At 43.4% G+C, this 27,978-nt stretch overlaps 4 protein-coding genes and 1 pseudogene across 8 annotated transcripts; 2 read left to right on the plus strand and 3 right to left on the minus strand.

Moving 5' to 3' along the window:
- Nucleotides 1-1,653: 1,653 nt before the first annotated feature.
- On the minus strand, nucleotides 1,654-2,217 carry LOC123081090 (germin-like protein 8-11; the record flags this gene model as incomplete). Its single annotated transcript, XM_044504054.1, has 1 exon — nucleotides 1,654-2,217. A coding segment is annotated over one exon (564 nt), but the record flags the coding sequence as incomplete, so codon positions are not given.
- Nucleotides 2,218-2,919: 702 nt separating this feature from the next.
- LOC123073610 (germin-like protein 8-8) lies at nucleotides 2,920-3,722 on the minus strand. The gene is made up of 2 exons (XM_044496682.1): nucleotides 3,605-3,722; nucleotides 2,920-3,482 (listed from the first exon to the last, which is right to left on the minus strand). The coding sequence occupies exons 1-2, from the start codon at nucleotides 3,720-3,722 to the stop codon at nucleotides 2,920-2,922; spliced, it is 681 nt and encodes a 226-aa protein (XP_044352617.1).
- Nucleotides 3,723-4,461: 739 nt separating this feature from the next.
- Nucleotides 4,462-5,294, plus strand: LOC123073612 (germin-like protein 8-11). The gene is made up of 2 exons (XM_044496683.1): nucleotides 4,462-4,579; nucleotides 4,727-5,294. Exons 1-2 carry the CDS (start codon nucleotides 4,462-4,464, stop codon nucleotides 5,287-5,289), a joined length of 681 nt encoding a protein of 226 aa, XP_044352618.1. The 3' UTR covers nucleotides 5,290-5,294.
- An 11,524-nt stretch (nucleotides 5,295-16,818) lies between these two features.
- Nucleotides 16,819-18,268, plus strand: LOC123081091 (germin-like protein 8-11; annotated as a pseudogene).
- Nucleotides 18,269-22,023: 3,755 nt separating this feature from the next.
- LOC123076765 (pentatricopeptide repeat-containing protein At1g63070, mitochondrial) lies at nucleotides 22,024-27,445 on the minus strand. 5 transcript variants are annotated; one of them, XM_044498878.1, is made up of 6 exons: nucleotides 27,302-27,445; nucleotides 24,296-26,861; nucleotides 24,069-24,137; nucleotides 23,600-23,732; nucleotides 22,984-23,479; nucleotides 22,024-22,323 (listed from the first exon to the last, which is right to left on the minus strand). In XM_044498878.1, the coding sequence occupies exon 2, from the start codon at nucleotides 26,694-26,696 to the stop codon at nucleotides 24,513-24,515; it is 2,184 nt and encodes a 727-aa protein (XP_044354813.1). In that variant the 5' UTR covers nucleotides 26,697-26,861; nucleotides 27,302-27,445; the 3' UTR covers nucleotides 22,024-22,323; nucleotides 22,984-23,479; nucleotides 23,600-23,732; nucleotides 24,069-24,137; nucleotides 24,296-24,512. The 5 variants fall into 5 exon arrangements, with proteins under 5 accessions (XP_044354813.1, XP_044354812.1, XP_044354814.1 ...); XM_044498877.1 differs by having other exon boundaries at nucleotides 24,069-24,142; XM_044498879.1 differs by having other exon boundaries at nucleotides 22,984-23,508; nucleotides 24,069-24,142.
- Between the last annotated feature and the right edge of the window lie 533 nt (nucleotides 27,446-27,978).

A 27,978-nucleotide genomic window follows, 5' to 3' on the forward strand; every position in this document is an offset into this window, starting at 1 on the left:
CGCCCCCCCAGGGGGCCTATATAAGGGGGGGAGGGAGGGCAGCAACTTGACAGCCTTGGGCGCCTCCCTCCTCCCCTGCAACACCTCTCCCTCTCGCAGAAGCTCGGCGAAGCCCTGCCGAGACCCGCTACATCCACCACCACGCCGTCGTGCTGCTGGATCTCCATCAACCTCTCCTTCCCCCTTGCTGGATCTAGAAGGAGGAGACGTTGCTGCACCGTACGTGTGTTGAACGCGGAGGTGCCGTCCGTTCGGCACTCGGTCATCGGTGATTTGAATCACGGCGAGTACGACTCCGTCATCCACGTTCATTGGAACGCTTCCGCTCGCGATCTACAAGGGTATGTAGATGCACTCCTTTCCCCTCGTTGCTAGTATACTCCATAGATGCATCTTGGTGAACGTAGGAAAATTTTAAAATTATGCTACGATTCCCAACACTTTTCTCACGGGCTCACCGCTCCTGGTGTGAGATCGTTTGTCATTGTCCGTTCAGTCAGAACCAGCTGACAACCGTCCGTCCCTGTCCTATTATTTGCTACTGCAGTTGGCAGATCAACGTATAATCAAAAGAAAAAGATATGACTCTCGGTAAGGTCGTGTACGTATCTTAATTGTGTAATTCTCATTCTCTAAGTTGTATGACCAGGATTTTCAAATTTAAGAGTATTGTACCAGTTTAATTTTATCAAATTCTTGTTCTCTAAATTGTATAGCTAGGGTTTTCTAATTCAAGCATGTATAATTTTCTTGAATGACTCATGTGTATTTGGAGTATTTCTTGGCGGCAAACGGCGATAGTAAGAAGCAATGTCGAATAACTTTAACTAAACATACTATTCAATCAATATGCTTTATTTATTATTTCAATTTTAATTGGCACACGCAGATATGCACTCAAAATAATCATTGAATTCTAGGAGGATTTATGGAGTTTTTTCTTAAGAAGATGAAGACACCAGCAAAAGATGACAATGCTGGCCCATCACATGACCAAATTATACTCCATTAACTCGTCTTTTACTCTTATTTGGTAAGCATTTATAGTGCAAGACATTTTAAATTATTCGCGTCTGTTACTTTTATGTATATTATTGCCTGGTATCCTAATCGTACATGGTGTACATGTGGACACCGGATCATTTTTGCTCTAGGTCCGCCTCTGCTACCATCGTAATCAGTCCATAATTAGACAATAGCACAAATAAACAATGCGCATCTGTAAATATATCATAAATTAAGACACCCCAAACAGACAGAACAATTTTATTCATAATTGAAATATAATTACTGATCATAACCACATACGATAACTCTTATGATCTTAAATTTCTCACGGCAAGCTACACAACATAGAACCATTAGCCCCTCTCAAACCTAATTTAGCTAAGCACCATACATAAGTTTCTTTAGCAGCAGTCCTTCCTAACTAGTATCTGCATGTACTAAGCTAGGGGCGCGAGACATCCAACACTCCCGATTCCAAAGAAATGAGAGCTTGTGCTTGACCATTTGATGGTTCCAGAATCATGAACACTTGTTGTTTAGAGCAATGGAAAATAGAATATTATTTTATTCATGTTTGAACCAAACAATTACAATCAAAAGAATACAATTTTGTTGTCAAATCCTAGCGAGCATTGCAACACAAAATTAATTGTGGTTGTCAGCCCAGAACCGAGCTTGGAGCCAGTCCACAGTCGTCTTCTCCACCTGAAAGGCCTTGGCGAGAACATCATCCGAGATCATAGGCTTTGATCCAAATACGGCGTTGGCAATGGTAATTGCCCCCGGGTTCTGGCTGCTAAGTGTGGCAATTGCGACCGCTGGCTTGTAGGGGTTGGGGTTAAACTGGAAGTGGATGAGTCCTTGTGGGAAAACAAACACATCACCCTTCCTGAGCTCCTTGGAGAAGAGCTTGTTTTCCGGGTTGGACGTGACGAAGCCGACGTAGAGCGTACCCTCAAGTATGGTGAGGATCTCAGTGGCATGGGGGTGTCTGTGCGGAGGGTTCTCGCCTAGGGGTGCGTAGTCGATGCGTGTGAGGGAGATGCCAAGCATGTTGAGGCCAGCAATCTTCATGACGTTAATCAATGTCACGTTCGACCCAACCTTGCTTATCTTTGTGTCTCCTGGCATGTCGAGTTTGGCCGCGAGGAAGAAGTCCTCCGCCATCACGGCTTTTGGGTCCTTACAGACGAAACCGTTAACAAGTTTTGCATGAAGAGAAATAAGATGAATACACAGACAAGGAAAACGTGATTACAAATATATTGATATGCTCGACATATCCAAGAACTCAAATATGCAATGATGAAAGAATAAACCTCCAATACAAACTTCATATATAGCATACAATTCCATCTATTGTCCTCTCTTCATAACCAGTCAAACATTAGACTATAGCACAGATATACAATATGCATCTATAAATTTATCATACAATTAAGACACTACAAATAGAGAGAAGAATTGTATATGCAATCAGAGTATAATCATTGAGCATAATCACATGCGATAGGTCATATGATCTTACACACAATGAGGATATTACATTATCATGGCAAGCTACAAAAGCGAGAACCTTTGGCGCCCTCTAAAACCTAATTTAGCTAAGCACCCCACATATGTTTTGTTAGCAAGGATCCTTCCCGGCTAGTATTGGCCTATACTAAGCTAGGGGCGCGAGACATCTGGCACTCGGCAATCCGAACAAATTAGAGCTTGTATTCTATCTTGAGGATTCTAAAATCATAAGCACTTGGTGTGTACAGCAAGGGAAATAAGATTAGTACTTTATTCATGTGCGAATCAAACAAACCGTTACATGTGTTAATAACATGACCAAATACAATAAATAATTACAATCACAAAGAATACAATTTTGTGGTCGAACCCTCGCAACCATAGAAACAAAAATTAATTGTGGTTGTCGGCCCAGAACTGAGCTTGGAGCCAGTCCACGGTCTTCTTCTCCACCTGAAAGGCCTTGGCGAGAATATCATCCGAGATCATAGGATTTGATCCAAATACAGCGTTAGCAATGGTAATTGCCCCCGGGTTCTGGCTGCTAAGTGCGGCAATTGCGACCGCCGGCTTGTAGGGGTTGGGGTTAAACTGGAAGTGGATGAGTCCTTGTGGGAAAACAAACACATCACCCTTCCTTAGCTCCTTGGAGAAGATCTTGTTTTCCGGGTTGGACGTGACGAAGCCGACATAGAGTGTACCCTCAAGCACGGTGAGGATCTCGGTGGCACGGGGGTGTGTGTGCGGAGGGTTCTCCCCTAGGGGCGCGTAGTCGATGCGTGCGAGGGAGATGCCAAGCGTGTTGAGGCCAGCAATCTTCATGACGTTAACCAAGGTCACATTGGACCCAACCTTGCTCATCTTTGTGTCTCTCGGCATGTCGAGCTTGGCCGCCAGGAAGAAGTCCTCCGCCGTCACGGCTTTTGGGTCCTTACAGACGAATCCATTAACAAGTACTGCATGAAGAGAAATAAGATGAATACATAGACAAGGAAAAGGTGATTACAAATATATTGATATGGTCGACATATCCAAGAATTCAAATATGCAGTGATGAAAGAATGAAGTTGGTAAATACCACGCGAGCTATTGTCCGCGACACAAAAGTCTTGGAGAGGACCAGGATCAGAAGCTAAAGCCTGCCATGAGACCAATGCAAGAATAGCAGTGAAGAGAAGGAAGCTGGAGGAGGCCATTTTTTCTGCCGGAGAAATCGATGCTGTCTAAGCGTCAATCTCTTAGCTAGCTTTGTGTGTTTGATTAGTATCTATGGAGTGGTAGCTGGTTCTTTGGCCATGTAGGAAGTAGGCATGGATATATATAGCTCGCCTGCAGTTGACACAGTTGACGATTGACATGGCCTCTCTCTTGCAGAGCAGCCCATGTGTTCTAAAATTAATATTTCTGAAAACGCGGTTACTCTGGCTGGCCGGTTCTCCTGTGTGCTAATGCAAGCTTGTGTGTACAGGTAATTAACTGTCGATAGCAACAGGCAACAAGGAGGCGACCAGGTAAGGCTACATTACGCCATAAATTCAACGGGAAGAAATGCTCATCAATTAGCTAGCTACATCCTACGTCATGCATGACAGTGACATACCCTTTCAAAGACGTGTAATCCATCCATCATGATTTATCACCTCAGACCAACATTTTTTTATGACCACGTCAGGTTAGTTTTCTTAGCTATAGTATACACCATACGAGGAAACTTCCTAAAAGTTGATTGATTCATGGCATACATTTAGTCCGCGTGTGCCGATTAAATAACTAATGACCATTTCTATCGGGCCAAGCATACATATGCTTTGCGTTGACTGTTTCACAGAATCACCTTCTCTTTCTGCTGCTATAAATATATAGCCTTCCAAAAGCCAAGCCACACAACACAACGAAGCCAAAAAAGACAGTTGCTTTGAGAAACGAAAAACTCAAATGGCCTCCTCTTCCTATTTCCTTGTCATCGCCCTTCTTGCTTTGGCCTCATGGCAGACCATGGCTTCTGATCCGAGCCCTCTCCAGGACTTCTGCGTCGCCGAGAACAGCTCACATGGTATGTATTTTCAACACTTGGTGAAGATCAAGAAGCTCTTAGTATTCGGGCACATGGTTCTTATGGCATAAATATTTAACTAGCATGTTTTCAGTTCCGAAGCCTTTCGAGTCAGCTGATCATGAACATATGTCCAATCTTTTGCAGTTCTAGTTAATGGATTTGTCTGTAAAGACCCAAAGGATGTGAAGGCCGAAGACTTCTTCTTGGCGGCCAAACTCGACATGCCGAGAGACACAAAGGCGAAAAAAGTTGGGTCCAATGTCACTTTGATCAATGTAATGCGGATTCCTGGCCTCAACACATTGGGCATCTCCCTTGCGCGCATCGACTATGCACCTCTAGGCGAGAACCCACCGCACACTCACCCGCGTGCCACTGAGATCCTCACCGTGCTTGAAGGGACCCTTTATGTCGGCTTTGTCACATCCAACCCAGACAACAAGTTCTTGTCGAAGGTGCTTAACAAGGGTGACGTGTTTGTATTCCCAGAAGGTCTCGTCCACTTCCAATTCAACCCTAACCCCTACAAACCAGCGGTGGCAATTGCTGCACTTAGCAGCCAGAACCCTGGGGCTATCACCATTGCCAACGCTGTGTTTGGGTCAAAACCGGCAATCTCAGACGATGTTCTTGCCAAGGCGTTCCAAGTGGAGAAGAAGACTGTAGACTGGCTTCAGGCTCAGTTTTGGGCAGACAACCAGAACTAATGATGTCTTGCATGGACAAACGTTGAAAATAGAACCGTCTTGGATCATATACAATATATTTGTTTGTTTTATTGTACTAGCTTCTAAAACATTTATCCTCTATGGTTGAAATACTCGATTAAATAAACTGTTGGTCTAGTATTACATGGCACAAAATAATATTTCTAAGCATACTCTTAATTTATTTAAGTTATAACCCATAATCAACTATAGCTCAGGTGTGGTGAGTACCTAGCATGCAGAGCTTAAACTATAGAAAAATCGAGGATAGTACAGGTCGATCTCTCTTGAGATATGCCAAGTGGAAGAAATTCGTATCCACATTTAATCTACATATTCGGACAAAAAACAGACACAATCTAAATAGTAGTTTAGAGGGAGATGATATGAAACTACTATTCATCACAAAAATGTTAGTAGTACAGAATGGGATACCTTGTTTGGCACATCTCTGGCTGGGAGGGTGTAGCGTCAGAGATGAGGGCGCATCTCATATGATTTAAGAAGAAGCACCGCCACAGATGGGCCTCCTTGGAACAACCTGTTGGGGAACGTAGTAATTTCAAAAAAAATCATACGCACACGCAAGATCATGGTGGTGCATAGCAACGAGAGGGGAGAGTGTTGTCCACGTACCCTCGTAGACCGAAAGCGGAAGCGTTAACACAACGCGGTTGATGTAGTCGTACGTCTTCACGATCCGACCGATCAAGTACCGAACGCACGGCACCTTCGAGTTCAGCACACGTTCATGTTGGAAATATGCCCTAGAGGCAATAATAAATAAGTTATTATTATATTTCTTTGTTCATGATAATCGTTTATTATCCATGCTAGAATTGTATTGATAGGAAACTCAGATACATGTGTGGATACATAGACAACACCATGTCCCTAGTAAGCCTCTAGTTGACTAGCTCGTTGATCAATAGATGGTTACGGTTTCCTGACCATGGACATTGGATGTCGTTGATAATGGGATCACATCATTAGGAGAATGATGTGATGGACAAGACCCAATCCTAAGCCTAGCACAAGATCGTGTAGTTCGTTTGCTCAGAGCTTTTCTAATGTCAAGTATCATTTCCTTAGACCATGAGATTGTGCAACTCCCGGATACCGTAGGAATACTTTGGGTGTACCAAACGTCACAACGTAACTGGGTGGCTATAAAGGTGCACTACAGGTATCTCCGAAAGTGTCTGTTGGGTTGGCACGAATCGAGACTGGGATTTGTCACTACGTGTAAACGGAGAGGTATCTCTGGGCCCACTCGATAGGACATCATCATAATGTGCACAATGTGACCAAGGAGTTGATCACGGGATGATGTGAGTTACGGAACGAGTAAAGAGACTTGCCGGTAACGAGATTGAACAAGGTATCGGGATACCGACGATTGAATCTCGGGCAAGTAACATACCGATAGACAAAGGGAATTGAATACGGGATTGATTGAATCCTCAACATCGTGGTTCATCCGATGAGATCATCGAGGAGCATGTGGGAGCCAACATGGGTATCCAGATCCCGTTGTTGGTTATTGACCGGAGAGTCGTCTCGGTCATGTCTGCCTGTCTCCCGAACCCGTAGGGTCTACACTATTAAGGTTCGGTGACGCTAGGGTTATAGAGATATTAGTATGCGGTAACCCAAAAGTTGTTCGGAGTCCCGGATGAGATCCCGGACGTCACGAGGAGTTCCGGAAGATATATGGGAAGTCTTATTTTGGTCGCCGGAAAAGTTTCGCACTTTATCGGTATTGTACCGGGAGTGCCGAAAGGGGTCCGGGGGTCCACCAAGGGGGTCCACCAGCCCCGGGGGGCCACATGGGCTGTAGGGGGTGCGCCTTGGCCTATATGGGCCAAGGGCACCAGCCCCAAGAGGCCCATGCGCCAAGAGATAAGGAAAAAGGGAGAGTCCTAAAGGGGGAAGGCACCTCCGAGGTGCCTTGGGGAGGAAGGACTCCTCCCTGGCCGCACAATTCCTTGGAGGAAGGGCCAAGGCTGCGCCCCCCCCCCCTCTCCCTTGGCCCTATATATAGTGGGGGGAAGGGAGGGCAGCAATATCTAAGCCCTGGTGCCTCCCTCTCCCTCCCGTGACACCTCTTCCTCCCCGCTTGCGCTTGGCGAAGCCCTGCCGGGATCCCGCTACTTCCACCACCACGCCGTCGTGCTGCTGGATCTCCATCAACCTCTCCTCCCCCCTTGCTGGATCAAGAAGGAGGAGACGTCGCTGCTCCGTATGTGTGTTGAACGCGGAGGTGCCGTCCGTTCGGCGCTAGGATCATCGGTGATTTGGATCACGACGAGTACGACTCCATCAACCCCGTTCTCTTGAACGCTTCCGCTCGCGATCTACAAGGGTATGTAGATGCACTCCCCTTCCCTCGTTGCTAGATTACTCCATAGATTGATCTTGGTGATGCGTAGAAAATTTTGAATTTCTGCTACGTTCCCCAACAGTGGCATCATGAGCTAGGTCTATGCGTAGTTTCTATGCACGAGTAGAACACAAAGTAGTTGTGGGCGTCGATGTTGTCAATTTACTTGCCGTTACTAGTCTTATCTTGATTCGGCGGCATCGTGGGATGAAGCGGCCCAGACCGACCTTACACGTACACTTACGTGAGACAGGTTCCACCGACTGACATGCACTAGTTGCATAAGGTGGCTAGCGGGTGTCTGTTTCTCCCACTTTTGTCGGATCGTATTCGATGAAAAGGGTCCTTATGAAGGGTACATAGAAATTGGCATATCACGTTGTGGCTTTTGCGTAGGTAAGAAACGTTCTTGCTAGAATCCCATAGCAGCCACGTAAAACATGCAACAACAATTAGAGGACGTCTAACTTGTTTTTGCAGGATGTGCCTTGTGATGTGATATGGCCAAAAGGATGTGATGAATGATATATGTGATGTATGAGATTGATCATGTTCTTGTAATAGGAATCACGACTTGCATGTCGATGGGTATGACAACCGGCAGGAGCCATAGGAGTTGTCTTTATTTTTTGTATGACCTGCGTGTCATTGAATAACGCCATGTAAATTACTTTACTTTATTGCTAAGCGCGTTAGCCATAGAAGTAGAAGTAATCGTTGGCGTGACAACTTCATGAAGACACAATGATGGAGATCATGATGATGGAGATCATGGTGTCATGCCGGTGACAAAGATGATCATGGTGCCCCGAAGATGGAGATCAAAGGAGCAAAATGATATTGGCCATATCATGTCACTATTTGATTGCATGTGATGTTTATCATGTTATGCATCTTATTTGCTTAGAACGACGGTAGTAAGTAAGATGATCCCTCACTAAAATTTCAAGAGACGTGTTCCCCCTAACTGTGCACCGTTGCGAAGGTTCGTTGTTTCGAAGCACCACGTGATGATCGGGTGGGATAGATTCTAATGTTCGAATACAACGGGTGTTGACGAGCCTAGCATGTACAGACATGGCCTCGGAACACAAGCAAAACACTTAGGTTGACTTGACGAGCCTAGCATGTACAGACATGGCCTCGGAACACAAGAGACCGAAAGATCGAACATGAGGCGTATAGCAGATACGATCAACATGGAGATGTTCACCGATGATGACTAGTCCGTCTCACGTGATGATCGGACACGGCCTAGTTTGACTCGGATCATGTATCACTTAGATGACTAGAGGGATGTCTATCTGAGTGGGAGTTCATTAAATAATCAGATGAACTTAATTATCATGAACATAGTCAAAAGGTTTTTGCAAATTATGTCATAGCTTGCGCTTTAGTTCTACTGTTTAAGATACGTTCCTAGAGAAAATTTAGTTGAAAGTTGGTAGTAGCAATTATGCGGACTGGGTCCGTAAACTGAGGATTGTCCCCATTGCTGCACAGAAGGCTTATGTCCTTAATGCACCGCTCGGTGTGCTGAACCTCAACGTCGTCTGTAGATGTTACGAAACATCTGGCATACACGTTTTGATGACTACGTGATAGTTCAGTGCGTAATGCTAACGGTTTAGAATTGTGGCACCAAAGACGGTTTTTGAAACATCGCAGAACATGAGATGTTCCGAAGACTGAAATTGGGATTTCAGACTAGTGCCCACGTCAAGAGGTATGAGACCTCTGACAAGTTTCTTAAGCCTGAAGACTAAGGGAGAAAAGCTCAATCGTTGAGCATGTGCTCAGATTGTCTGAGTGCCACAATCGCTTGAATCGAGTGGGAGTTTATCTTCCAGATGAGATAGTGATGGTTCTCCATAGTCACTGCCACCAAGCTATTAGAGCTTCGTGATGAACTATAACATATCAAGGATAGATGATGATCCTTGATCAACTCGCGATGTTTGACACCGCGAAAGTAGAAATCAAGAAGGAGCATCAATTGTTGATGGTTAGTAAAAACCACTAGTTTCTAGAAGGGCAAGGGCAAAAGGGATACTTCATGAAACAGCAAGTCATTGGCTGCTCTAATGAAGAATCCCAAGGTTGAACCCAAACCCGAGACTAAGTGCTTCTGTAATGAGAGGAACGGTCACTGAAGCAGTACTACCCTAGATATTTGGTAGATGAGAAGGCAGGCAAGGTCGACAGAAGTATATTGGATATACATTATATGAATGTGTACTTTACTAGTACTCCTAGCAGCACCAGGGTATTAGATACCGGTTCGGTTGCTAAGTGTTAGTAACTCGAAATAAAAGCTGCGGAATAAACGGAGACTAGCTAAAGGTGAGATGACGATGTGTGTTGGAAGTGTTTCCAAGGTTGATGTGATCAAGCATCGCATGCTCCCTCTACTATCGAGATTTGGTGTTTGCATTGAGCATGATTGGATTATGCTTATCGCAATATGGTTATTCATTTAAGGAGAATAATGGTTACTCTGTTTATTTGAATAATACCTTCAATGGTCTTGCACCTAAAATGAATCTCGATCGTAGTGATACACATGTTCATGCCAAAAGTAATGATAGTACCACATACTTGTGGCACTGCTATTTGAGTCATATTGGGATAAAACGCATGAAGAAGCTCCATGTAGATGGATCTTTGGACTCACTCACTTTTGAAAGGATTGAGACATGCGAACCATGTCTATTGGTATATGTGCATGAAGAAACTCCATGCAGATGGATCGTTTGGACTCACTTGATTTTGAATCACTTGAGACATGCAAATCATACCACATGGGCAAGATGACTGAAAGTCCTCGTTTTCAGTAAGATGGAACAAGAGAGCAACTTATTGGAAGTAATACATTTTGATGTATGCAGTCCAATGAGTGATGAGGCATGCAGTGGATATCGTTAAGTTCTAACTTCACAAATGATTTGAGTAGATGCTGAATGTATTTACTTGATGAAACACAAGTCTGAATTATTGAAAGGTTCAAGTAATTTCAGAGTGAAGTTGAAGATCGTCGTGACAAGAGGATAAAATGTCTGTGATATGATCACAGAGATGAGTATCTGAGTTACGAGTTTGGCACACAATTAAGACATTGTGGAAAGTGTTTCACAATTAATACCGCCTGGAACACCATAGTGTGATGGTGTGTCCGAACATCATAACTGCACCCTATTGGATATGGTGCATACCATGATGTCTCTTATCGAATTACCACTATCGTTTATGGGTTAGGCATTAGAGACAACCGCATTCACTTTAAAAGGGACACCACGCAATTCCGTTGAAACGACACCGTTTAGAGAAACCTAAGTTGTCGTTTCTTAAAAGTTTGGGGCTGCGATGCTTATGTGGAAAAGTTTCAGGCTGATAAGCTCGAACCCAAAGCGGATAAATGCATCTTCATAGAAAACCCAAAACAGTTGGGTATACCTCCTATTTCAGATCTGGAAGCAAAAGTAATTGCTTCTAGAAACGGGTCCTTTCTCGAGGAAAAGTTTCTCTCGAAAGAATTGAGTGGGAGGATGGTGGAGACTTGATAAGGTTATTGAACCGTCACTTCAACTAGTGTGTAGCAGGGCACAGGAAGTTGTTCCTGTGGCACCTACACCAATTGAAGTGGAAGCTTATGATGGTGATCATGAAACTTCGGATCAAGTCACTACCAAACCTCGTAGGACGACGAGGATGCGTAATACTTCAGAGTAGTACGTGATCCTGTCTTGGAAGTCATGTTGTTGGACGACGATGAACCTATGAGCTATGGAGAAGCGATGGTGGGCCCATATTCCGACAAATGGTTAGAAGCCATGAAATCCGAGATAAATGGATCTTTAAGAAGAAGACGGACATGGACGGTAATGTTACCGTCTATGAAGCTCGACTTGTGGAAAAGAGTATTTCCACAAGTTCAAGGAGTTGACTACGATGAGATTTTCTCATCCGTAGCGATGCTTAAGTCCGTCGGAATCATGTTAGCATTAGCTGCATTTGTGAAATCTGGCAGATGGATGTCAAAACAAGTTTCCTTACTAGTTTTCGTAAGGAAAGGTTGTATGTGATACAATCAGAAAGGTTTTGTCCATCCTAAGGATGCTAAAAGGTATGCTAGCTCCAGCGATCCTTCTAAGGACTGGAGTAAGCATCTCGGAGTTGGAATGTACGCTTTGATGAGATGATCAAAGATTTTGGGTTTATACAAAGTTTATGAGAAACTTGTATTTCCAATAAAGTGAGTGGGAGCGCTACAACATTTCTGATAAGTATATGTGAATGACATATTGTTGATCCGAAATGATGTAAAATTTCTGGAAAGCATAAAGGGTTGTTTGAAAGGAGTTTTTCAAAGGAAGACCTGGATAAAAGCTGCTTACATATTGGGCATCAAGATCTATAGAGATAGACCAAGACGCCCGATGATACTTTCAAAGAACGCACACCTTGACATGATTTTGAAAGAGTTCAAAATAGATCAGCAAAGAAGGAGTTCTTGGCTGTGTTACGAGGTGTGAGTATTGAGTAAGACTCAAGACCTGACCACAGCAGAAGAGAGAGAAAGGACGAAGGTCGTCCCCTATGCTTCAGACGTAGGCTCTACAGTATGCTATGCTGTGTACCGCACATGAAGTGTGCCTTGCCATGAGTTGGTCAAGGGGTACAATAGTGATCCGGGAATGGATCACATGACAGCGGTCGAACTTATCCTTAGTATCTAGTGGACTAAGGAATTTTCTCGATTATGGAGGTGAAAAGGAGTTCGTCGTAAAGGGTTACGTCGATGCGAACTTTGACACTAATCCGGATGACTCTGAGTAGTAAACCGGATTCGTATAGTAGAGCAATTATTTGAATGGCTCCAAATAGCGCGTGGTAGCATCCACAAGATGACATAGATATTCGTAAAGCACACACGGATCTGAAAGGTTCAGACCCGTTGATTAATAACCTCTCTCACAAGCATAACATGATCAAACCAGAACTCATTGAGTGTTAATCACATAGTGATGTGAACTAGATTGTTGGCTCTAGTAAACTCTTTGGATGTTGGTCACATGGTGATGTGACCTATGAGTGTTAATCACATGGTGATGTGGACTAGATTATTGACTCTAGTGCAAGTGGGAGACTGTTGGAAATATGCCCTAGAGGCAATAATAAATAAGTTATTACTATTTTTCCTTGTTCATGATAATCGTTTATTATCCATGCTAGAATTGTATTGATAGGAAACTCAGATACATGTGTGGATACATAGACAACACCATGTCCCTAGTAAGCCTCTAGTTGACTAGCTCGTTGATCAATAGATGGTTACGGTTTCCTGACCATGGACATTGGATGTCGTTGATAACGGGATCACATCATTAGGAGAATGATGTGATGGACAAGACCCAATCCTAAGCCTAGCACAAGATCGTGTAGTTCGTTTGCTCAGAGCTTTTCTAATGTCAAGTATCATTTCCTTAGACCATGAGATTGTGCAACTCCCGGATACCGTAGGAATACTTTGGGTGTACCAAACGTCACAACGTAACTGGGTGGCTATAAAGGTGCACTACAGGTATCTCCGAAAGTGTCTGTTGGGTTGGCACGAATCGAGACTGGGATTTGTCACTCCGTGTAAACGGAGAGATATCTCTGGGCCCACTCGGTAGGACATCATCATAATGTGCACAATGTGACCAAGGAGTTGATCACGGGATGATGTGAGTTACAGAACGAGTAAAGAGACTTGCCGGTAACGAGATTGAACAAGGTATCGGGATGCCGACGATCGAATCTCGGGCAAGTAACATACCGATAGACAAAGGGAATTGAATACGGGATTGATTGAATCCTCGACATCGTGGTTCATCCGATGAGATCATCGAGGAGCATGTGGGAGCCAACATGGGTATCCAGATCCCGCTGTTGGTTATTGACCGGAGAGTCGTCTCGGTCATGTCTGCCTGTCTCCCGAACCCGTAGGGTCTACACGCTTAAGGTTCGGTGACGCTAGGGTTATAGAGATATTAGTATGCGGTAACCCGAAAGTTGTTCGGAGTCCCGGATGAGATCCCGGACGTCACGAGGAGTTCCGGAATGGTCCGGAGGTAAAGATTGATATATGGGGAGTCTTATTTTGGTCGCCGGAAAAGTTTCGCACTTTATCGGTATTGTACCGGGAGTGCCGAAAGGGGTCCGGGGGTCCACCAGCCCCGGGGGGCACATGGGCTGTAGGGGGTGCGCCTTGGCCTATATGGGCCAAGGGCACCAGCCCCAAGAGGCCCATGCGCCAAGAGATAAGGAAAAAGGGAGAGTCCTAAAGGGGGAAGGCACCTCCGAGGTGCCTTGGGGAGGAAGGACTCCTCCCTGGCCGCACCCTTCCTTGGAGGAAGGGCCAAGGCTGCGCCCCCCCTCTCCCTTGGCCCTATATATAGTGGGGGGAAGGGAGGGCAGCAATATCTAAGCCCTGGCGCCTCCCTCTCCCTCCCGTGACACCTCTTCCTCCCCGCTTGCGCTTGGCGAAGCCCTGCCGGGATCCCGCTACTTCCACCACCACGCCGTCGTGCTGCTGGATCTCCATCAACCTCTCCTCCCCCCTTGCTGGATCAAGAAGGAGGAGACGTCGCTGCTCCGTATGTGTGTTGAACGCGGAGGTGTCGTCCGTTCGGCGCTAGGATCATCGGTGATTTGGATCACGACGAGTACGACTCCATCAACCTCGTTCTCTTGAACGCTTCCGCTCGCGATCTACAAGGGTATGTAGATGCACTCCCCTTCCCTCGTTGCTAGATTACTCCATAGATTGATCTTGGTGATGCGTAGAAAATTTTGAATTTCTGCTACGTTCCCCAACAGTTCAGCTCGATGACGTCCCTCGAACTCCGATCCAGCCAAGTGTTGAGGGAGAGTTTCGTGAGCACGATGGCGTGGTGACGATGATGATGTTCTACCGACGCAGGGCTTCGCCTAAGCACCGCTACGATATTATCGAGGTGTAATATGGTGGAGGGGGGGTACCGCACACGGCTAAAAGATCGTTGATCAATTGTGTGTAGAGAGGTGCCCCCCTGCCCCCGTATATAAAGGAGCAAGGGGGAGGCCGCCGGACAAGGGAGGAGAGGCGTGCCAGGAGGAGTCCTACTCCTACCGGGAGTAGGACTCCCCCCCTTTCCATGTTGGACTAGGAGAGGAAGGGGGAAAAGGTGGAGGGGAGGAAGGAAGGGGGCGCCGCCCCCCTCTCCTTGTCCTATTCGGACTGGGGGGGAGGGGCGCGCGGCCCTGCCCTGGCCTCCTCTCCTCTCTTCCACCTAGGCCCAATAAGGCCCATTAAGTTACCGGGGGGTTCCGGTAACCTCCCGGTACTCCGGAAAAATCCCGATTTCACCCGGAACACTTCCGATGTCCAAACATAGGCTTCCAATATATCAATCTTTATGTCTCGACCATTTCGAGACTCCTCGTCATGTCCGTGATCACATCCGGGACTCCGAACAACCTTCGGTACATCAAAACATATAAACTCATAATATAACTGTCATCGTAACGTTAAGCGTGCGGACCCTACGGGTTCGAGAACTATGTAGACATGACCGAGACACCTCTCCGGTCAATAACCAATAGCGGAACCTGGATGCTCATATTGGTTCCCACATATTCTACGAAGATCTTTATCGGTCAGACCGCATAACAACATACGTTGTTCCCTTTGTCATCGGTATGTTACTTGCCCGAGATTCGATCGTCGGTATCTCGATACCTAGTTCAATCTCGTTACCGGCAAGTCTCTTTACTCGTTCCGTAATACATCATCCCGCAACTAACTCATTAGTCACAATGCTTGCAAGGCTTATAGTGATGTGTATTACTGAGTGGGCCCAGAGATACCTCTCCGACAATCGGAGTGACAAATCCTAATCTTGAAATACGCCAACCCAACAAGTACCTTTGGAGACACCTGTAGAGCACCTTTATAATCACCCAGTTACGTTGTGACGTTTGGTAGCACACAAAGTGTTCCTCCGGTAAACGGGAGTTGCATAATCTCATAGTCATAGGAACATGTATAAGTCATGAAGAAAGCAATAGCAACATACTAAACGATCGAGTGCTAAGCTAACGGAATGGGTCAAGTCAATCACATCATTCTCCTAATGATGTGATCCCGTTAATCAAATGACAACTCATGTCTATGGCTAGGAAACATAACCATCTTTGATCAACGAGCTAGTCAAGTAGAGGCATACTAGTGACACTCTGTTTGTCTATGTATTCATACATGTATCAAGTTTCCAGTTAATACAATTCTAGCATGAATAATAAACATTTATCATGATATAAGGAAATAAATAATAACTTTATTATTGCCTCTAGGGCATATTTCCTTCACAACCACCAAAACCTTGAGTAAATCTCCGATGGTTCGCTTTCAAGGCGCCTGAAATCAATAAGGCGCATTACATTCCAGGATTGTTCCCACCAGTCAAACTTAACCTCCTTTTCTAATGGTTCTTCCGCATACTACTTGTAAGTTGTAACACAATTATCTCACGTGGTTTTCCTATGGCTCACTGGTCAATCATTCTCAGGACATTTTATGTGTAGTATGCCGTGGGTGTGAGGTTGTGGCATGGATGTGTTAATGCTTTCGTTGCTACCGTGAAAGTGCTACCGTGGCAGTAATTTCTCACTTGAAAACACGGCCATGGTAGGGAATCATTACTATTATATTATGCTAACTCATTTAAATTATTATTTTATTGAAGTAGCAACATTGTTGTAAAAATAAATATGGGGAAAATCCATAGTCGCCACTCAAGTAGTACACATGTGAAGTCCTTTGACCAGTAGAGGGGGCACATGACACTCAAATCATACCACCGGAGGACGCACCACCTGTGATAATGATTGTTGCAACAAAAGTCGCACGTCTTCTAGGACTGTAGAGGAACCTCTGCACAACCCTCACACACCACCCATTAGCCATTACGAGATGTTCGTCCACCATAGCTAAGGTGATGTCGTCACTCCATGGTGCTTCCTTCCTGAACTTGGAGAGATTGTCAATGGGGTTGATGATGTTCCAGTCATCATTGATGAGATGAAGTTGCATCTGTAGATGCATTGTCTGAAGAATTACTCCCATGACATTTTCGCTAAACGTGGATGCAATGCAGCTGATCCGAGTGGGTGAGATGAAATATATTGCCTTGTGGATCTTCAATGGTGTAATGATGAACCATGACATCCTTGAGAAGCACGATTGCTCCCCTCAAGTGCTCATACTTCCTCCACGGTGCTATTGTCAGCCTCGTAGTGTATGGGCCCCCACTGTCAACTCATCAAGGATTGTTGGTATAGTTTGTGATGTGTGATGTCATGCGGCACAAATAGTACATCATCACCTGCCCTGACCAAGCACCGTGTTTAGTGCAATTTGGTGTTTTGGAGTGGGGCATGCTAGCCAAAATACTAGGGCGAGCTCTAGGGGAACGGAATAGTATGTTGTGTGCACTAACTTATCAATCATATTATGTAAATATAGTAGCACCAAGTTATTCGATCATATCTTTGATCTCAATTAATCATGTCATTATGGTTCATATGTTTTTTATAGCCATCTCAAAAAAGATGAGTTCCAGTTATATTCACATGAGACTCCTCATAGGCTACATATCAAGTTTTGATGGAACGCCTAGCAAATGATCATGATTAATGTACATTGGGTTCACATATAAACTCACTTTCTCTAAACGATTGTTTTATAAGACCCTTGCAGCATATACATAACTTTGCCGGAGAGATATGCCCAAGCAAGTGGTTTGACGTTTTTCTGCCCCAATGTAGCACCGTGACTTCAGGACTTCTGCGTCGCCGAGAACAGCTCACATGGCATGTATTTTCAACACTTGGTGAAGATCAAGAAGCTCTTAGTATTCGGGCACATGGTTCTTATGGCATAAATATTTAACTAGCATGTTTTCAGTTCCGAAGCCTTTCGAGTCAGCTGATCATGAACATATGTCCAATCTTTTGCAGTTCTAGTTAATGGATTTGTCTGTAAAGACCCAAAGGATGTGAAGGCCGAAGAATTCTTCTTGGCGGCCAAACTAGACATGCCGAGAGACATGAACACGAACAAGGTTGGGTCTAATGTCACTTTGATCAATGTAATGCGGCTTCCTGGCCTCAACACATTGGGCATCTCCCTGGGCGCGCATCGACTATGCACCTCTAGGCGAGAACCCACCACACACTCACCCGCGTGCCACTGAGATCCTCACCGTTCTTGAAGGGACACTTTATGTCGGCTTTGTCACATCCAACCCGGACAACAAGTTCTTGTCAAAGGTGCTCAACAAGGGTGATGTGTTTGTATTCCCGGAAGGTCTCATCCACTTCCAATTCAACCCCAACCCCTACAAACCGGCGGCCGCACTTAGCAGCCAGAACCCTGGGGCAATCACCATTGCAAACGTTGTGTTTGGGTCTAAACCAGCAATCTCAGATGATGTTCTCGCCAAGGCCTTCCAGGTGGAGAAGAATACTGTGGACTGGCTTCAAGCTCAATTTTGGGCTGACAACCATAACTAATGATGTATTGCATCGACTACATGGAAGTGGTGTTGTATTTTTTGTAATTATTTGTTTGTTGTATTTTATTAGCATGCAAAACATTTATCATGTACGGTGGAGATGCTGGACATAATAAAACATTGGTCTCAGAACATCGTGTCTAAATGGACACATATTGTTAATTTATTTAAGTTGTGACTCATATTCCACAATAGCTCATTTAGAGCGATTAGCTAGCATGTAGGTCTTAAACGGAAAGAAATCGACGATATTACATGTCCATCTCGCTTTATATTGGTGATGAGAATGCAAAGGAACATCATATGAGAGCTAGTAGTACAATGCTACGTGCAAGGCCTGGAAGTAGTAGAAGAAGAGCTGTCCATGATCTTTTTGCGCAAGAACATGTCACCTTGGACTGGCTTCAAGCTCAGTTTTAGGCTGACGACCAAAACTAGTGATGTATTGATGATTGACAAACGTTGAAAATAGAATCGTATTGGCGCGTGGCTCGTATACAATATATTTGTTGTATTTTACTAGCTTGTAATACATTTATCCTCTACGGTTTAAATACTCGATTGAATAAAATGTTGGTCTAGTATTGCATGGCACGAATTAAATTTTCTAAGAATACTCTTAATTTATTTAAGTTATGACTTATAACCCATATTTGATCATAGCTCAGTTGCAGCAAGTAGGTAGCATGCAGGGTTTAAACAATTGACAAATCGATGATAGTACATGTCGATCTCTATTGAGATCTATCAAGTGGAGAAATTCGCATCTAAATTTAATCAATGTGGGGCATTACTTTCAAGGAATGTCCATACGAGTCAAAATGATCCTCCTTTTCTGATGGTTCTTCTACGGACTACTTGTAACACAATTATCTAAGGCATTTGCCTATGCCCCGTCGGTCAATCATTCTCTAACAGATTTTACGTGTGGGCTGCCGGAGATGTGAGGTTGCCCAAATTGGATATGAGGCTATTTATAGAAAACCAAATTGGATATGAGGTCAGTTGGAACCCTTTCAAAAGCGAATCTAGTATTTCGAGATCTCAAAAAATTATAAAAGAAATTATACATGTTCACGTAGATGTGTAGTACATGCATACGAATGTTCATCAATGTATATTAATTTTGTGGTGCACACAAAAAAGAAAAATACACTAATGAAAATAGAAACATTTTTTGCTTTTCTGAAACCACATAATTTCCTTTTTTTGTGGAGCCTACAAATTACATATTACTCCCTTTGTCCGATAATATAATATGTTCTATATAGGTTGTAATAACATCTTATATTATGGGACAAAGAATACATCTATACGCATCATGAATTATTCTGCAATTCTGAATCTTCGATATATCACTTTTCAATTTCATAAAAATAGCAGGCTACAAGTGATCTGGGAGCCAAATTTTCGTACTCGTCTAATTTTTGTCCTATCTAATCTCCCATATTTATCGGCAAAGCTCCCATATTTCCTCACTTCACCAAGATGTCAACGAATACAACAAAGAAATATGTAATGGCCCAGGAACAATAGGAGACAAGTGAGGTGAATTTTCTGGGTTCAGTTGTTTCTTCGATAATGCTTTTCTGGTTTCAGTCCAGTTTTCGGGTAGTGAGTTCTGGTTACTTCTTTTTTATTTTCTTTGTTTTCATATCCTTTTTTTAGTTAATTATATATGTTTTAAATTATCTCTTACTAATCATTTTCTGGTTTTCTTTTTAATATTCCATCTACAATTCTTTCTTCTTTTAAAATATATTTTCAAAATATACAAACATATTTTTCTAAAATGTGAATATTTTTAAAATACAAGTTTTAGGTCATAGTTTAAATACACCGCGAACATTTTTGAAATGTTGTTAACATTTTTGTAATTCATTAAGATATTTAATTTTCATGAACATTTTTTCGACCTTGAAAAATACAATACATTTTTTATAGAAAAAGTGAAAAACTACATTCTTCAAATTAGTGAACAGTTTTAAAACAATGATATTTTAAAAATACCATAACTTTTGAATTCATTAATGTTTTAAAATTTAGAAAATTGTGTAAAGTTTTTTTCAATCATGTAGTGCAGGATCTGACTCGGCCCATCGAACGGTTGCTTTGTGAGTCGCGCTTTCCATCATAAAGGAGTTCTTGTTTATGGGGATGATCTTGTGGAGCTCCTATATGATGTTTATTACATTAAAAGGCACAAATGATATGTATCGCTCGTTGTGAGCAATACATATTGCTTGCTAACCTAGCGACGTTTCCTCGGCCGGCCCATTACAGAGAAACGTTTTAAGAAGCTTCTGGAACCTTCCGTTCTGTTTTGGGAAGGTTTCATAAAGTTTTTTCTTTCCTTTTTTCTGTTTTTATTCTCTTTTAATTTTTATTAAAGTTTTCTATTTTGAATATTTTTTCTTTGCTTTCCTTTTTTACTCAAAGACTTTTCAAAATCAGAATTTCTATAAAGTCCTGAACAGTTTCAAATCTGTGAACAAATTTCAAATCCGTTAACATTTTCACTTCCGTTAACATTTTTTAAATTTGCGGTAAAATTTAAATTGAATTTTTTAACTATGCAAACAGTTTAGTTATTTTTTTTGAGCATTTTTTAAATTCATGTACATTTTTAAAATTCGCATACTTTTTTGAACTGGCAAACAAGTTTTCAATTATTCATGAAAATAATTAATTCCTGAACATTCTTTAAACTCACAAACATTTTTCATTGTGTGAATATTTTTAGAATGGTGAATATTTCATAAATTCCCAAACATTTTCTTAATTGCGAGCATTTTATATTTGTTTTTTCGTAATTCACAGACAAGTTTTAAATTCATGATCTTTTTTTAAACAAAAATATTTTTGAATTCACGAAGATTTTTAAAATTCGTATAAAAGTCCCACAATGTAAGACGTTTTTGGAAGCTAAACTAGCTTACAAAACCATCTTACATTGTGGAGGGAGGGAGTAGTATAAAACCAGCGCTTCGGCGAACATTGCGGAGGGAGGGAGGTCTCTTGCCCGTTTTCACTGTTGTACATAGCATAGTCGGGGTGTGTGCTGGGCCAGCCAATCTCAGGTTCAGTTTTCTCTGGAGCATTCCCCAAATTCTTCGTGCGTTTTTTTTCTTTTAGTTTTTATAGTTTCAGTCTTTTTTTGTTGGTTTTCAAAAAACACAAGTCTTTTTATTTAAGAAAAAAATACCATTTTATAAAAAAAGGTGCAAATTTTAAAAAATCAAGAACATTTTTTGGGAAAACACGAACATGCTAGAAATTCTGTGAACAATTTGTATAAAATTTGTGAACATTGTTTGAAATTTATGAACATTTTTCGAAAACATGGTTTGTTTGAAATTTTGAAAAACAAATTGTGAATTTAAATATATATATATATATATATATATATATATATATATATATATATATATATATATATATATATATATATATATAATTGTGAATCCCTGGTAACCTAGCTGCATGTGAGTCCATGAGGGACGATGATTGATTGGCTTCATAGCCTTTCATGAGCTGCTAATCCATTTGGATGGCTTTTGATTTATGGCGTTCACTTTTTTACCCCACTGATAATTAGCCGCCAACAACACTCACAATGTCTCAGTGGAATCAAATTCGTGCCATCGGGCAATTGCTGATGTTGTAATGAACGCCTCAAAACACATTTCGGAATAAAGCAAAGTGAAATAGGCAAGCAAACGTTGCTACCGAAACCGCAAGCAAAAAGTTGCATGAGCAGTTAACAGGCCATGTGTTATTTTTGTACAAAATGCCGATTTAATGAAAGAGCGATGCCCGCCCGGGAAAGACACTGGACATTTGAAGAACTCTAGATCTACCCATAGTCTCTACCATAGTTATCAAAATGAAGATTACGAAAATGGGAGTATATCGATAAAGAAACAATAAAGAGATTCAGATGACTTGCTTATTCGAAGAAATTGCCACTGAGATTATAGCTGGTTAGACCTCGGGCCTGTCTAGTTGAGCACCAATTCATTAAGCAAACAATTTATCACCATTTGTCCATACCTGCAAGGAGGAGCATGTCAAATGGTAGCAATGCACATAAATGTTATGAATGCAGAATGCACTACACACCAGAGCAAGCGCAGGATCGATAAGAGCTGCACCCAATACAGAAAAGGAGGGGGGGGGGGGGGGGGGGGGGGCACAACCCAAATGTAGAGCTATGTGTCCCTAGCACACTTCAAAATCATAGTTTCTGCTGTTTTATTACCATGTTTTGGTTTCAGCAACAGAATCTCAGCCATGTACAAAATTACAGGCTGATTTGCCACAGCAATACTACTTTTATACCTTCAAAGGCAATTCCAACCACTTCCTCATCAAAGAAAACTGAACATATAGTCCAATCTCCTAAGAAAGTAATCAAATACTTAATTTACTTCTAATTAGAAAACAAGCCACGAATGGTTGGCACTCCGAAAATTTGAGAAGGGGCTGAAGCACACAAATATATTCGGTTGCCATCAATAAATCTTCCACACCTTTGTGTAAGCACCTCATGAGCACAAAACAGATATGAGTATATATTTCAATCGTTCCAGAAATTACTCAAATGACTCTAATCACAGTAATCATATTTACACACATAGATAAGTAATGACCCCGTCCATGTTACAAGGAGGATTAAGCAAAGAAGGGGAATGGGGAGAAATTAGGACTCACCTCCCGAGGGGAAGAGAAGGAGCAGCGTCGACAGCAGCACCCAAAGTGCAGGAGGTGGAAGCTGCGGTTAAAAGGGAGGACGCCCCTGTCTCCACCCGGCTGCTTTCCTGGTCCTTGAGGGTGCTAGGCAACGGTGGGAAGGCATCTGCAGATCTGCTAGAATGACGCCATCAAGGCTGAAGACGAGCAGATTGTAGTTGGTCAGCCATGAGCGTGACAAGTGCCAACCACGGTCCTTGCTGAGCGAGAGACGAGCAGGTTGCATGGGTGGGGAGAATAAATGTTTGTATATGTTGGTCTGGGCATGGCTTCCTTGGTATGGGAGCAGGACGAAGCTTCCTTGATGCTCCTCCCCCCCTCTTCTCCTCGTGAGCGATCCGACATGGATAGCCCCAGCTAACGCACCTTCTCTCCTGGTTACTTGGATTAATCAATCCATCCACAGGCTGAAGCATTTCAACAGAAGGGTGGTATCTGAAGCTTGATCAACAGTTATCTGTGGCACCAAATGTTTCTTTAGATGCACTGAAAGAAGTTCCATTGTTGAATATGTACAATTTAGTGTACACCTAAACAGTGCAGATGATGCTAAATGGAGACAGATAAACAGCAAGACCTTTCTCGGCATCTTCACATTCTGAAACCTGCACACTAACTGAACTTTCAGTATCCGCAATTAAAGAGCTACATGACTGAAAGTCTGCTGAGCCAAAAATCTTGTTTCACACGACAGAAGCTTTGTTTGCACCCTGAAATCATTTCACTTGAAACATCAGAGAAGGAAATTGACTATTTATAACATTAGACTAATCTAGTAATAAAGGCACCACAAAAAGGTAAAGCTGAAAGCTATTCCCCTGTAATAAAAAGGCTGGGACTTTTCGGCAGCGGAATGTACTTCTAAACAATCATTAGAATTTCTATTAAGTTCATAACAGAATGATCAGCACAATAAAGTCCAGGGCAGCTTACATCATGCATACTTTAAAAACAAAAGCAGAACAAAACTAAAAATAACATCTAACGATATAAATCATATTTAGGTTATCGTATTTTTACAATATCTAGGATGAATTGATCCGTACCTCTTCATCTAACTTGAGGAGTATCTTCCAAAAGTACAAAAAATAGCTTTGGTTTTTCCATCTGAACACCTAGCCTTGAACAGAAAATTGTCAAAATCAATCATAAACTTGTTGCCTAGCAGAAAAAGAGGCCCTAATAAGATAAATCCAACTCAAAATGTGCATATTTATATGCAGTTGGCAGTCCTAATATCCTACTTGATTATTTGCATGAGCCAGTATCTAACCTGTAATTATCTATCACACCATCCAGGTATTGAATAGGATGACATCATCAAAGTGAAAACTTTGACCAGTTTCTTTCCCTCCCTTGTTCAGATGATGGCAGTGGCGGAAACAAAGGGAACAGATGGAACTAATACTTGATGCAACAATACCATGAGCTCATCACCTTATGGAATAATTCTGTTGACCAAGTTACCGTAGCTCCATGATAACCTATGACTATGGTACATCCTTTTCTTCCTGAGAATCACCCAAATCATCCTCATCATTACCAAGGCCCAATATACAGCTCAGCTTGGCATCTGGTGTAATGCCTGCCTGCAGCATACTGTTGTACATCGCCATAGCTTTTTTCTCATCTCCAATTTTGAAGTATCCAATTATGAGATCTGTGTAAGTTACTACAGTAGGTGTAAGCCCCTTGTTTATCATCTCTTCCATAAACAACTGTGCGCCATCCATCGCAAGCACTTTACTGAAGCCACCAATTAAACAAGTGTACACGAAAGAATCTGCTGACAAACCCTCTGTTTCCATCTCTCTAAAGATCTCCAGAGCGGCCTTCATGTTTGAGCGCTTACAATAGCACGCAATCAGAGACGTATACAGAATTCTGTCTGGTGTCAGCCCCTCCCCAATCATATGCTTAAGCAACGTCATAGCTTCAGGAAGTTTGTCATCATGGCACAAACCATTTATGAGGCTAGTATATGTAAAGATATTAGGCTTTGTCCCCTCATCGACCATTTTATAATACAACCTGAAAGCCTCCTGCAGATCCAAAGCTTTCACAAAACCATCGATAATAATACTGTAAAGCACAGTATCAGGAACGTAGCCCCTTTTTATCATGTCTGCGAAAATACCCCACACGTCATTAGGTTTATTGACCTTGCACAGGCCATTGATGATAACTCTGTATGTACAGAGGTTGGGGACAACCCCAAACTGGCGTACTTTATCCAGGAACAGGAAGGCCTCACCAATCAGCCCTTCGTTGCTGAAGCCGTGAACAAGAATTGTGCAGGTCACAATGTTGGGGCATATCCCATCACTGATCATGAGCTCAAACACCTCCAATGCTTCTTTCAGTTGCCTATGCCTGCAGTATGCATATATCAGGCTGCTGTAATTGTAAGCATCTGGAACAAAATTATGATGAACCATGTCATTCCAAAGGTCGTAGCAAATCTCTAGATCTAGATGTTGACAACAACCATGAAGAACGATGCTGTAAACTATGTGGTCATGCTTGAATCCTTGATCTTTCAGCCTCTTAAAAAGCTCAAACGCCAATTCAACCCTTCCAGCTCTGCAAAGACCATGCAAAAGCGAACTATAACTCACCAAATTAGGAGTGATCCCATTCCTCGCCATTTCAACGAGCATGTAATAGCCTGTCAACAGATCCCCTTGCTTGCATAAGCCATCAACTAATATGCTGTAGCTGTGAACATCTGGGACAAACCCACACTTCTTCATCCCATCAAACGCTTCTATAGCTTTGTGAACCTGACCGTCATGGCAGAAACCATGAATAACTGCATTAAAACAATAGCTGTTGCAAGGGTAGCCTCTCTGACACAGCATTTGAAGGAAGCTCCATGCAGATTTCACCTGTTTGGCACGGCAAAGCCCATAGAGGTAAGTAGCATAGGTTGCAGCATTTGGGCTGACACCTTCCGTTTCCATTTCAGAAAGAAGCTCCAAAGCTTCCTCCAAGCATAACTTGGCTCCATGTGTATACATACTCATCAAAACTGAATAAGAGTAGACATTTGGTGAAGGACCAGAACTCTTCATATCTTGAAACAAACTCCTTGCATACATGATCTGGTTCCCCTCAACCAAGCGCTTCAGCAAGAAGTTGCATACTTGCAACTCCACTCCAACCTTCTTGGCCTCGACGTAAGTGAGGAGAGCATCCTCAAACATCGACAGCTCTACAAAAACCCGGATGACTGTGCCATAAACTTGTAGCAACGTCATCGACCCACCCAAATTGCTAGCCAACATAGGCGCCAACTCAAACAACTCCGGCCCAGCATTCCCACAGTGGTCGACGACGCTCTGAATCAGGCACTGGACCTCTCCGATCCTCCGTGGCAAGAACGACTGCATAAGCAATGCAAACAGCCCGATCGACCGGGGTAGCCCATACAGCCTGACACACTCCCTGAAGCTGATCTTCCTGGCATCATCCCAGCTCGATGTCCGGACCGCCCGGGCGATCACAGGATGAAACCGCCCGCGTCTGACCTCGTTGCCAACGAAGCGCTGACTGGGTTCCTCCTCGTCATCCAGGCTCTTTGCGCAACAGGCCAGAGAAGAGAGGCGTGGATCCAGGGGCCGATGTCTGTTCAAAAGGGCTCGAGGCAGACACCCCGGCACTGCGCGGCGCATAGACGAGGGACGCAGACCCCCTCCTCCTTACACTGACCTCGCCATTCGAGCAAGGATAGATCCACGCAGAGATCGCACTTCATGGACCAGGCTTCCTTACTCAGCTTATGGAGAGGACAACCCAAGAATGAAGAGCACAGGCTTGTGAATCTGCCTCAGAATTTCCTGCAAGAAACGATGAAGAAAACAGTCATTGCTGCAGCTGTCATCCTGAATCTCAAGCCTCATTTGGGGCAACGAATCCAAGCCATCTAAGCACCATAATAAGAATGAAAATGGCGATTCGCAGAGTGCATACAGGGTATCCCTGGTCAAGTACAGCCAGTGGCAAGCGAGAGCAAGCACTCTAGTGTTTAGAACACTGCCGGCACGGGGGCATGGCAGAGGGCAGCTCCACGCACGCCCCCAAGATAAACAGCTAACCGGCTACAGCTGACGCTAATGACTAGCCAGGCGGGGGCGTAGCATAAGCAAAGCAGAAAGATTGGCATGTAATATGAGCTCCATTGCTAGCAAGCAACACAGCAAAGTAGATAAATTTGGCAGCGGATTGGAGAGCATGGGCAGGTCAGGGCGACAGAGAGAGAGAGAGAGAGAGCACGTACGGGTCGGGCCGGCGGTGAAGCCGCGACGCTGCGGGGGACGCGGGGAGTCGGCCGGCGTCGGAGGTGGAGGTTGCGCCGCCGTCCAAGAGGGGTGGGGAGGGCGCCGCCAGGACAGAGGAGGGGGGAGGGAGAGCGAGACAGGGCTTCTTTTCTCTGGGAGGGGCCGGGCCGGGCCGCGGAATATCCATGGCCCAATGTATCACAATTCACATACTAGTGATTATCTTTGCCTTAAAAAAAGTAGTGATTTTCTTGTTCCCCTCGAAAAAAGAGCACTCTAGTGATTTTCTTGTTCCCCCCTAAAAAAAAGTAGTGATTTTTTTGTCTGAGCACACACAAAATGCTTTATCCAAGCACAAAATGGAGTTTACCATGACATCTTTAACACTAATCAACGACCATAGCCCTTAACCCTAAACACGAAATCGCCATGGCCATGGCTTTAACCCTAGCTAAGCCCAGATCACCACCGCCACGGCTTTAACCCTGCGCACGAAATAGCCACGGCATGAGCTCACCTTGTCGCGTCTGGAGCCGAGGGGGAGCTCGTCCTCGTCGTCATCGTCATCTCCTTCACCGGCGCCGAAACCCTAGAAACATGATGAACGTGACTAGACGAGAATTCTCATGTGTCCTCGAGAACGCTTTGCTTTATATAAGAGAACTTCCCGGCTTGT

Source organism: Triticum aestivum, chromosome 3D, assembly GCF_018294505.1.
Source record: "Triticum aestivum cultivar Chinese Spring chromosome 3D, IWGSC CS RefSeq v2.1, whole genome shotgun sequence".
Classification (NCBI taxonomy): Eukaryota; Viridiplantae; Streptophyta; class Magnoliopsida; order Poales; family Poaceae; genus Triticum; species Triticum aestivum.